General features: G+C 43.6%; 1 protein-coding gene across 3 annotated transcripts in view; it reads right to left on the reverse strand.

Moving 5' to 3' along the window:
* The window catches only part of APPL2 (adaptor protein, phosphotyrosine interacting with PH domain and leucine zipper 2), a 52,882-nt gene that overhangs the window by 19,535 nt on the left and 20,679 nt on the right, over nt 1–12,668 (reverse strand). For all 3 annotated transcript variants that reach the window (XM_067697817.1, XM_067697819.1, XM_067697816.1), the window contains exons 5-9: nt 10,460–10,547; nt 6,896–6,937; nt 6,721–6,779; nt 5,472–5,618; nt 2,044–2,126 (exon numbers count right to left, since the gene is read on the reverse strand). In XM_067697817.1, the coding sequence (XP_067553918.1) occupies nt 2,044–2,126; nt 5,472–5,618; nt 6,721–6,779; nt 6,896–6,937; nt 10,460–10,547 (419 nt within the window). The remainder of the gene's footprint in view (nt 1–2,043; nt 2,127–5,471; nt 5,619–6,720; nt 6,780–6,895; nt 6,938–10,459; nt 10,548–12,668) is intronic.

Raw genomic sequence — 12,668 nt, forward strand, 5'->3', positions numbered from 1 at the left:
CTGTTCCCTTCGAAGATTTTTATTTTAAATCATGTTTCATTTAATTAAAAAAAAGTGCGTGTGTGTGTGTGTGTGAAGGAGCCAAGAAAAAAGCCTGAAGTGTATCACTGTGAAGTAGGGACTGAAAGGAAAGCCCCTGGAACTGTGGGGTGGTGTGAAATGCCACCCATCTGGGTTTAGGCTGGGTTCTGAGTCCTCTCACACCCTGACGCAGTGAGACCAGGCATCCACCTCCCGGGGAAGGACTGCAGAGCCCAGAGCCACCACTAGACGTTGTTCCTTGGCCACTCGGGCTGGCTGGCTGCTGATGCCCAGCAATGTGGCAGCAAGACCCCACCTAGTGGCACAGGCGCAGCAGTATTTATCTACTCACCAGGGTACAACGTAAGGGATAAGAAAACTAGAATTCTTAGCTGAATGCTTCAGCCGTTTGAACCAGGAGGTTCCTGTGCTCCCAGGTTCCACTGGGAGCTCTGCCTGCTGCCCCTGTAACAAGATGTGCCTGGTCAGGCAGCAGAAGCACGACTCACAGAACTAGACCCGGCCCTCGGGAGCAGGCTGTGTGGCCGGGGCTTTCAACGCCAGTCACAGAACTGTGGAAACAGCCGGTGCTGCACTTTGGTGGCCTAGTAACGGCTCAGAGAGACACTGACAAGGAGAGAGGACACAGGCTGCAGGATGCGTGGAAAGATACACACTGCAGCATCTCGGAAACGGGCATGAATGTCCTGCCACCGGTTAATAAAAAAATCTAGTACATGAAAAGAATCTGAAGCACAGGTAGTTCTCTCAGAAACAAAAACCATGGGATTCTGAGAGTTAAGGAAGGTAAGAGAAAGACAGTGAGAGACAAGGGAGAGAGGGTTTTTAAATGACAATTTAATAGGCTCCCTTCTCTCACTTTCTCCTAACCCTCCAGGGGCTAACAATCAAATTAAAAGGCAGGAAACGGAGCTCGGATTTCACAAATTGCCTTCTAGCATAATTATAAATCTAACCTGCATCCAACGATCAGGAAGAAAACAGCTCAGGGACTTTCAGGAAGGAATATGTGCTTTCCTAAACCACAACTCTCCCCTCGTGCCTGTATGATGCTCAGCACTGGTCTTCCTTGGGATTCATTCTCTATCTTCAGCATTTTACGGAAACTTCTGTCTAAATAAATTTACTGCTTGGCCTCCTTAAGGTATTTTGAAATGCAACATCCTCAAGAAAATGAACAACTTTCTCTTCATTTTTCCACACAAAATCCTATACTTATACTTGTTTTGTATATTTACCTATCAACTACACACGTATATACAGAGAGACGTTATTTCTATACTCCAGGAATCATGAGGAGTACTCAAGGAACCACACGTCTGCGCTGTTAATGAAATAAGCCTGGTGCTGGCAGCGCCTGGGCGCCTCCCGTGAGCTCAGTACCGCAGACGCTGATGACAGGAAGCAAGAAGACTCAGGGCAGCCCCAGCCTTAATTAAACGTGGGCAGGACAGTCTGCAGAGATGACACTGTATTTGTTAAAAATAAACATTTGCAAGGCTGAACTGCAGTTTGTTAAATTAATTCAAAAAAAGGCTTAAGGCCTTATTTATCTATTATAAATCAATGTGATGTTAAGTTTCCTGAAAAGTTGCAGCACTTCTGGCCGCTAACCCCATTAGCTCTCAAAGAAAAAAGCAAGCATCTCTTCTAAACTGGACTCATAGGCTTAAAGCATGTGAAATGTGAATATTAACAAAAGGAGATCCTAAGAATAGGAACTTGGACTTAATGGGAAAGTACTCCTGTGGACATTATAATCTTTTATTTAGTCTTTTAATGTAGTAGATAGGACTCTGGCTCCACACGGGTCAAGAACTGCAGAAATCATGACTTTTCAACCACACCAAGAGCAGCAGCTAAGAGGAGGGCGCTGTTCTGAGCGTTCATGGAGTGGAGGGGGCAGGGGGCTCTCTGGGGCCCTCCCCCCACCTCCCAGAGAGACTGATTCAGCAGGAGAGGCAAAAGGCACACGAGATGTAAACCGGAGCGCAGCATTACCTTTGAACCATGTCTGCAACGGAGGCTAAGAAGCTGTCCATACTTTGGGAAAACATCTCTGCTCCCTTCTTAAAAAAGTTAATCTGAAAGATATAATTATGATATTCTGAAAATTGTCTAAGAAAGGTGATCGATGAATTCATGACATGTGAGACTAACAGCACAGGGGCAGCAGACACTGGCTGGCCCCGCCTCACGCACTTGCTGCCTCTCTGCTGAGCCCCACCTCACTGGCTGAGATTGACTCCCAAAGCCCCTGGTGTATCTGTAGAGGGAGGAGGGTGAAGCCTCCTAACTTGCTGCAAGGCAGTAAAGACCAGGGATAATATAAGTGCTTGGTACATACCACCTCATCCATAATTACTACTGATAATTATTTTGATATTATCATCAGCAGCCTTTCTCCTGTGTGAATTCTAGACAGTAAACGGTTTCTTGAGGGCAAGGATTAGGTCTTGTTCACCTTTGCATCTCCAGGGGCTAAACTGGTGACCAATGACATGCACAGCACCAGCAAGGAGCAGACAAGCAGCGTGCGGCTCTCAGTGAAGTGAAGGCCACCACCGACTGCCCCTGCTCATCGAGCCACGTGCGGCTCTGAACACAGGCTGTGTGGATGGCGGTTTGGCTGCGATCTTGCAGAGGGAAGACCGGGCAGAAGATCCTTAAAAGGCTCTTCCAACCCAGACATCAACTTCAAAGTGACTGCGTATGAGAAGGACACAGCAGGACTGCACAGGTGCTGGACACGGGGGACAAGGCCCCTGCTGCTCCCCAGCATTCTGATCTGGAAGCAGCCCTGGCCCTGGGTGGTGGGCATGGAGATCGACCTCTCACCTCTAGAAGGCTAGTAGGTGTCATCAGCACAGTCTAACTCCTTACACCTGGCTCCCCAGACACCCTGGGGAAGTATGTACACCAAGGTACTTAGTTTTCACAGTACAGAAACACGATGATCATGATTATCCTAATGCAAGGTATACCTGCAGGGAGATGTTCTGGCCCCATGATCTTTGAACCATACAGAGATCAACACTGTAAATGCCATCCTGAGTCCCTGAAATGTTGAATATCAAGGTCTGTTAAATAAGCATTCTACATTTCTAAGTGCACAACATCAAGGTGGCTTTTTCTCTCCTTCCCCTCCCTGAACTCCTTGGAATTTATACTCTAAGTCCATGTCTTAGCTCCTCTACTACTCTGTAAATGCCTAGGGCAGGGGCTCATGCAATCCCTAAAAAAAACCTGATGAATGAACGGATGAAGGAAGGGATACGACACTGGCTTCTACAGCCACATTATGTAGTACTTACCCTGTAAATATGACACTAGGGTTCATTTTTGTGTTCTCATGAACCTGTACACAGATAACAAAACCTCAGTTTGTATGAAGGCCTGAGGAATGAATCATGGTCTAACTGGAAACCTCTTTAATGAGGGCCACGGAAGGAAGAAATGGAGTCAAACCACCTCCACTAAGGTGGGTGGTGCTGAGAAGTCTCGTTCAGTGCAACATCATCCAAAGACCTAAGTTCATGGCCCTTTGTGAACAGCAGGAAGTACTATGGTCATATGACCATCAACTGACAAAGTAGATGCTCAATGGGCATTGGTTAAAGAGGGCTGATGAGGCAGTAGGACAGCAAATGCTTTAGAATCATCCCAAAGATTCATGGTGTCAGACAACAACCTGGTCTTTAGGAAGGAACTATAGTTTTCATCAGGATTAAAAAGTCTGCAGGGTGAGATTTTTATTTGGTCTTCTGTCTTGAAATCTGCATACTTTTCATATGAAAAATGAAACATGCCATCCTCGGTCCTCAAAAATGCTGCTGCCACCACCCAACAATGACGGTGTGCTCTGTTCTGACTTCCTAGGCATGGGGGCTACACTGGTGCTAATGCACCCAATGTCTTGTCCTCCCCACTGTGTCCAGGCTGGGAGAGGTGGTGGAGTCCTTGGCCATGGAAGCGAGTGAAACCAGCCAGTATCAAACCCATCCTTTAGGACTTGTGAAGACCCTCCTCTAAACAACCAAGCTCCCTAAGCACTGATCCATCAGGCCTGGAGCAGTTCATCCTTCTGAGATGCTGAGTCCAGGTCCCTCCCTGACTCAGGGTCTCCAACTGAGCAGGAATTACTGCTTCAAAGGCAAGAAATGTCAATCAGGGAGGACAGATGTGAAAGGAGGTATTAATCACAGAGAGCAAAGGAGTACTGGCATTCTCTAACAAAGCAAGGACATCGGCAGGGGCACAGGTGCAACAGGAGAGGGGAGGGTGACAGAGAGTGAGCGAGTATACACGTGTGGACACAGTGCCCATTATGAGGAAGCAGGGGAAGCTCCCAAGGATTTGCTGAGGACTGAAGCCCACAGCTGCACAGTGCTAGTTTTTGGTTTAATCCAGCTTTACTCAGCTGACACAGAAAGATTTTATTGCTCTAGTTAAATACTACAGCGCTCTAAAGACACCAAGCTGACCTTAGTGTCCCTATCACTCAACAATAAAATAACCATATGAAGAAGACAGACAGCTGAGCTTAGATGTTTAAAGATCCTCTCTTGTTCTCCTTTTCCCTGAATGAAACTGTATTCTTTTGTAATATATGTATTTTTAAAATGTATTTAAAAAAATAGATGCTCACATGTGGGTTTTTTTAAGTTGCTTTTTTTCTTCTCAACATTTTGCTTCCTCACATTCCTTTCTGTTCCTAGATTGTCAACTGAGAGAAGGTTCCCAGCTGTGTTTCTCACATGCCCAAGTGAGGTTTTGGAGTCAACCTAAGTGGGGCTAAAGCAGGGCAGGGATGGAGGGTGAGGGCTAGTGCCGCACGGTCAAGGGCCCATCCCAAAACTGGAGCCTCCCTGCAAACAAACGTTCAGTAGCCCACAAAATGGGAGGAAGAAGCCAGATAAATATTCTACAGAGACTTCATCAGGCAATGGCAACATTTCCCCACGCCCCAGATGCCCAGGTGCCAGCAATAACCTCAGCAACGTATCTTTAAAGAACAGCCCAGCTGAGGGTGACCCTTACCACACCGAGCAGCAAAGGATCGTGCGGAGTCCTGGGTTGTAGGCCTAGCTCCACCAACCTGGGAGTCAGCTGCTTCTCAGGAAACTGGACCAGGCCTGGCTTTCATCTGAATCCGACACAAAGGGTCATGCCAGCTCCTCCCCATAGGAGTCTTGAGATCAAAGCCATCATTTCCTGCATGTATAGCCTAGTAAGTCCAACTAATGATGACCCAGCCCCTCTGGAAGCTCTCCAAGTGCTGAATCTCAGAAATTTCTAGGGAGGCTGTGCACCTGTGTTTCTTTCTCTGATGATGCCTCAGTATCTCCTAAGGGCTACATCAGCAGAATGCTATGCTGTTCTCCACAGCTGGCTTAGGTCTGACGCCTCAGGGAAAGGGATCACCCTACCTGTCCGTGGGCAAAGCCTAGCATGGGCTCCATCATGGCCACTCGCTTTCTGTACTGCAGCGCGTTGAGAGCACAGTAGTACTGAAGGGATGAAAGATGCTGTTTCCGCCGGGCAGCTGCCACCTCCTTTACAATTTCAGTCTTCACCTGGTTAAAAGGGGAAAGGAAAACAAACATCAAGTTGTCCAAAGCAAGTGGCAATTCTGTAAGAGCATGCAACTTCAAAACATGTTTGTTTATTCATTAGAACAATTTTTGTGACAAATAAAAAACAGATGAGATTCCACCTCAAGTTTTTAAAAATTCCAAATTAAAAATACCAAATTAATGGCATCTCAGTGTTTGTGAGGCTGCACTGGGGTGAAGACAATACTTTCTGCTGGTAGCACTACAAAGAGCTACAATCCTTTAGGAAAACAATATGGCAGCGTGCATTCGAAGCCATAACTATTTTGGTTCACTCATAAGATTGTACTCTCAGGAAATCATGGAACAGAAGTAAAAGCTATATGCCTGAAAATATTCGATATTATCTATAGCAGCTAAAAAGCTAGAGAGCATGAGTTAAAAAATCAGAGTCAACATTCAGGGCAAGCAGTTCAAGTGCCCAAGTATATGTGAGTCAGATAACCATATGAGCTATCAAGCTTAAGTTAGAATCATTATGTGATTATCATTTTACAATGGTTCCAAGTTGACATTTAATAAACCAGTTTGAAAAAAGCTAGAACAGAGAAGAAGTCTACTTATGAGATTTGGAATAAATATTTTAAAAATCCAGGGACTTCCCTGGTGGCAGAGTGGTTAAGAATCTGCCTGCCAATGCAGGGGACACAGATTCGATCCCTGGTCCGGGAAGATCCCACATGCCACGGAGCAACTAAGCTCGTGTGCCACAACTACTGAGCCTGTGCCCCAGAGACCGCAAGCCACAACTACTGAGCCTGCGTGCTGCAATTACTGAAGCCTGTACGCCTAAAGCCCATACTCCACCAAAAGAGAAGCCACCACAATGAGAAGCCCATGCACCACAACCAAGAGTAGCCCCTGCTCGCCGCAACTAGAGAAAGCCCATGCGCAGCACCGAAGACCCAACGCAACCAAAAATAAATATATTATTTTTTTAAATCCATGTACAGGAGAAAAAAAAGAATTCATCAGGACACCCTCAATGCCACAAATTCACAATAGGGAAACATAAAAGAAGCTTAAGTAAATGAAGTGAAAAATGGAAGGTAGGTATTCGTACCTTTTCATTCTCCTTTTTTTTAGGAAGCCTGCTATATTTTGCCATTGAGAGGTCATGCTCTAAAAATAAAGAGATATTTTAGCACCTAGATGGGCTGAAAGGCAAGAACATTCATTCAGCATCTCCTCCCACAGACATACTAAACTCACATACCAAGAACAGAGAAGATGCTTACCATTGCTGGCGAGTCCAAAAAGATCCTTTAAAGTGCTTACTTCTGAACAAGAGAAAAGAAACATCTTAAAGCAAAGAAAAATAAAATATGCTAACCTGGAGCTCTGTGCTTTCCCAAGAAAATAAAGGTATGTGCGTGGAAGGGGGAACCTCCGCCAGCACCCTCGGGTCCTGGTGCCTGGGGATGCTTGTTTTAATGAAAGAAATCTGAAGCAATCTAGTATACTGTACTTGCGACAAGCCAACACCAATAAATATTACTCCATGTGGGTGCCACACCCATCATGCACAAAGACGGCTTAACAAAGTCTAAGACCAAAAAAACAAAAAGTTAGTGAGAGCAATGACTGTCCAAGGTTAAAAATTTAAAAACACAGAGATATTTAAAAGGAAGTGACACTTTCTTCGATTCTAAAACAATCCATTTTTACTTTGTCAAACAGAGCAAAGCATTTTTCACATCTTCTACATTGTTTTTTGACCTGTTTCAAAACTGCCTCCAGCTTTTAAATTTCTCTTCACATTTTTCTTACTCTTTCTGATAGGGGGCTGCTTTCTGCCTTTCTCTTCTTTAATTTTTCATTTCTTTCTCATCTTCTACTTCCTGATGGAGCAGTTTTAGAGTTTCTTCCTCATCAATTTTAAATAGCTTCCTAAATAACTCTTGTATTCTCTTCATTCAGATTATGTACTTATATTGGTGGGTAAATGAAAAAGGCAACAAAATGTAAAATAAAACACCACTCCCACTACTGGGCATATACCCCGAGAAAACCATAATTCAAAAAGAGTCTTGGGGCTTCCCTGGTGGCGCAATGGTTGGGAGTCCGCCTGCCGATGCGGGGGACGTGGGTTCGTGCCCCGGTCCGGGAGGATCCCACATGCTGTGGAGCGGCTGGGCCCGTGAGCCATGGCCGCTGAGCCTGTGCTCTGCAATGGGAGGGGCCACAGTGGTGAGAGGCCCACGTACAGCAAAAAAAAAAAACCCCAAAAACCCAAAAAAACCCAAAAAGAGTCATGTACCACATGTTCACTGCAGCTCTATTTACAATAGCCAGGACATGGAAGCAACCTAAGTGTCCATCGACACATGAATGGATAAAGATGTGGCACATAAATACAATGGAATATTATTCAGCCATAAAAAGAAACGAAATTGAGTTATTTGTAATGAGTCTGTCATACAGAGTGAAGTTAAGTCAGAAAGAGAAAAACAAATACTGTATGCTAACACATATATATGGAATCTTAAAAAAAAAAATGGTTCTGGGTCCTGGCCTAGGGGCAGGCCAGGAATAAAGACGCAGACATAGAGAATGGACTTGAGGACACGGGGAGGGGGAAGGGTAAGCTGGGATGAAGTAAGAGAGTAGCACTGACATATATACACTACCAAATGTAAAATCGATAGCTAGTGGGAAGCAGCTGCATAACACAGGGAGATCAGTTTGGTGATTTGTGACCATCTAGAGGGGTGGGATAGGGAGGGTGGGAGGGAGGGAGATGCAAGAGGGAGGAGATATGGGGATATATGTACATATACAGCTGATTCACTTTGTTATAACGCAGAAACTAACACACCATTGTAAAGTAATTATACTCCAATAAAGATGTTAAAAAACAAAAGCAAAACAAACAAACAAAAACACCACTAAGCAGAGGGGATGCCAGATTCTAATTTGGTTCTGATTCTGACTCAGGTATGACCCAAGCTGTCTTGGTGTCAGCAGAAAAGTATACCTTGATTAACTTTTTTCATAGATACTAAGAGCTTCTCCTTTTACTACTACTAGATAGTTTTATTTTCTTAAAAAAAAAAAATCATCATCCTGGGTAAATATTACTGATACTACTAATCCACAAGTTGAGCCCTTTTGGACGAACAAAGGCCACATCATCAACACGACTGGGCATTCTCAATCCTAGGTTCCTATAAACAAACCTGAAAGACATCAATCTGACAATACAAGTCTTAGGGGGTAATTATTTTGCTTCTAAAAGACTTGGAGTTTGTTTTTTAAATGATATCCCCACACATTTCTAATGTTTTCATTTAGAGAAAATCTTTTTTAAAAATGCACGCAATGAGGCTTTCAGTTACTACTGGATAATCAGCACATGACTGCATTTAAGTTTGGGTTTTACATGCAATTACAGACGAGTAACACTAAAAAACACTAAAAGCCCTGCTCAATCAAGGTTTCTCTTTATACAAGCTTACATATTATTTATTATTTTTTATTTATCAAGTGTTAGTGCTATCACTCTGCCCTTGGGTAGAGTTTATGCCAGTTCTGCTATTTCCCCCATAGGCTGCAGATGACATGATCACAGGGGATCTCAAAGTGAGGGGAAAAAAAGCTTCATATTTAAGATTTGGCCTTCCATTTACTGCATCTTTTCTGCCTAAAAAGAAAGTTTTAAACTTCCTGTTTTTAAACAGGAAGTACTATACTGAACAACAGATATTTCAGCACTCAGGTTTAGACTTTTTTGGTCAGCAATGTTTTATAATCAGTGTTCTAGAAAATACAATTCTTTATTCTCTATGCAATGAATATTTTCAATGACATAAGAAAGGACTAAAGGACTAGAAAATCTGCATTCCCTTTTGTAATATCAACTAAGTTTTATCAAGATTATTTATTTATTTATTTTTTTGCGGTATGCGGGCCTCTCACTGTTGTGGCCTCTCCCATTGCGAAGCATAGGCTCCGGACGCGCAGGCTCAGCGGCCATGGCTCACAGGCCCAGCTGCCCCACGGCATGTGGGATCTTCCCGGACCAGGGCACGAACCCGTGTCCCCTGCATCGGCAGGCGGACTCTCAACCACTGCGCCACCAGGGAAGCCCTTATTTATTCTTTATATTTAGTTTTTGACTACCTTGATTTCAAATGATATAAAATTATTCTAAAGTTTTATTTTAGTTGAAGAATCAAAATTAATCCAGAAGATCAACTAGGCTCTCTGAACTAGTCACAGATACTCCCACTCACTAAAATGGAGCTCCATCAGAACAGGGACCCTATCTACCTTGTTCACAGCTGTACCCCCAGAGTCTCGCAGAGATAAAGCATGGTCCCCACTCTGTCCTTTCTTCTCCAAGCCTCCCACTTTACATTCCAAAGTGTTCATGGCTCCTCAAGAACAGCACGCCTTTACAAATGTCCCCTAACCTGTAATATAAGCCTGCCGTCTTTGTCTACTTAGTAAACATTTATTTATCAAAACACAGCTCAGAGATCTTCTTCTCTGGGAAGCCTTCCCTGGCACCTCATCCTCAAAGGGTAATCACGCCTTACTGTGTGCCATTTCTATTCCTTGTACATCTCTGTCCTGCTGCCCTCATCACATAATATTACAGTTGTCTGCTTCCAAGTCTGTTTTCTTATTGGCCTGTGACTTCCTTTAGGTGAGCCAAGAACATAGTGAAGATTTAATAAAAGCTGAAAAAGAGGGCATTTCTCAATGATCCACACAGTTAAACAAATAATTGCAGTAAAAATTACTATTAAATGAATTAATATTCTTAAATTATATGGCACTGAACTCAGTTACTTTACCTGTAAGGTCCTTTTCTCGAAACTGTATAATAGGTAGAACCATTGTGTCTGCCAACTGTTTAGCCAGCTCTGTATGGAGAACATTAAGCTGAAAGAAAGAGAAATCTACTGAAGAAAATTATACCCACTATTACTGACACTGTCTTATTTCACTGAGGGATCACACTGAACACATCCATGTGGTTAAAGAGCTCAGTTACACTTCCTTAGCAAATAAATACCCTTCACAAAGCAGTAAATGACATAAGCTAAGAGGTATTAAAAACTAAATGCAAGTTTCCAGCTGACCGGGGCATCAGTTAAGTTTGCTAAGAGTCTCCGAGCCCACAGTTATTGTTTGTTAACTGTGCAAGATGTGGCTCTGTGCTCTTGATGTGAGCCACACCCACCTAGACAGGGAGAAAGCTCTGATGTGCTCGCAGCACAGGTCAGCACTTTGCTGGGCCTCTGTGTGCTCCCACCTAAGAGGGGGCTGAAGTCACCCCTGAAAGACAGGCCTGCTGGGAACCTACTAACCCTGCAACTACAGACACTGGGGGCCCGGGAATTGCCGTGGAGAAAGAATGTTCCCCGCAGAAATAACTCAGCCAGATTTCAGACATCTGACCTTTCTGAGCACAAGAAAGCTGTATTCAAATGTGCTCCTCCTCACTAGATAATTTTAACAGCCCTTGATTCTTTCTCCCCTTCTACCTCAAGGCCTTAACTAAATCCTGTCTTTGTAAATCGTCTAGGAGAAATAAAAATGATCGCCATCAGCACTACCGCTTTTGAGCTCTTTCTGTGTGCCGCCTCTACATGCTTTATACCACTCAGTTCCCACCTACTCTGTTAGATGGCTGTTAGTTATTATCCTCATTTTTACAGGAGGGCAAATAAATCGCCAAATCCAGGGAGCAACTAAGTGACACACCTGGGATTTTAATCCTGGGCTACTGGGATCCAAAATCTATGCTCTTTCCAACACACTGTTGGAAAGAGAGTGTGTCTTTCATGCTCACAAAGCTGCCACAACTTTAAACACGTGGTAGTCAGTAATGAACACAGTGCAAGGCCCAGACTTCCGGATATTGTGAGGGTGCTCTGGGATTCCTGCTGGGTATATAAGGGGAGGTCACCCAGCAGTCATCTTGTGGAGTAAACATTTGGCAAAGTTTTCTTTCGGCAGCGATAGCAGTCACGTGTCCGAATCCCCCTTCTGCACACGGATCTCCCCGCAACAGATCTGGTCCTTCAGGGTTGTGCTTGCACAGGCTGCTCTGACAAGCTTAAAGACTGGCTTCAGGTCAACCATCTGTCGGGCCAGGGAGTGACAGGCCAAGAAGTCAATGCTCTCCCTATCTTTCAGTCAAGCCAAAGAATGGCAGCTTTTTCTGAGGGGAACACATGAAGACAGCCATGCCAAAACATGCATTAGGATATAATGTGTTAACTACTTTTCCTGAATAGCTTCAATAAGAAATGTACTGTTTTTTGTTTGTTTTTTTTTACTAACAGTTAATTAGATGAATTGGCTCTGCGCCGAATGCTCTGATATAATTATTTAATTTAACCTTTATAACAGCCTAATTTTGTAAAAAATTGTAAAAAACAAATTTTGTAAAAAATTGTAAAAAAACAAAACTCAGAGAGGTTAAATGGTTTTCTTTCCAGTGGTTATGCACTTCAAGAATGGCAAACTTCCTAGCTACTCTACTACTGCTTCTTAAGGATCAAGTGGTCCATGTCACCAACTTTTTGCCTTGGGGCTCTGAGAGGTAAGGGATGATCACTTCCAAACACAGCACCTTTGCTGAGGAGAGTGCGAAGAGCACAGACCACCTCTTGGCACTTCAGTATCGTCACACAGAAAATGGGCATAACAGCATCTTCCTTGCATGGCTCTTTTGACGATAAAACAAAACATGAATAGGAAACACTCAGAGCAGAGGGCCTGACACATAGTGGGCAATGAAATCCATAATGTCAAAGATTTCCTGTCTCAGATGCACTAAAAGGAAGTAATCTAGAAACCTTGCTTTTGGTACAATCACCAAGGATAAAAAAATCTCTGTATGCCTAGGACATTGAATACCTGAATCTAATGCATTCTATTAAATATAAGCAACACAAATTTCTACTTTTAGTTGGATTTTTCAATTTCTGAGTCAAGTTACTTCTCTTGAAAAATTTTCAACCTGATGCAGGCCCACCTTTTGAGAAAACCACC

Source organism: Pseudorca crassidens, chromosome 11 (genome assembly GCF_039906515.1).
Source record: "Pseudorca crassidens isolate mPseCra1 chromosome 11, mPseCra1.hap1, whole genome shotgun sequence".
Taxonomy (NCBI): Eukaryota; Metazoa; Chordata; class Mammalia; order Artiodactyla; family Delphinidae; genus Pseudorca; species Pseudorca crassidens.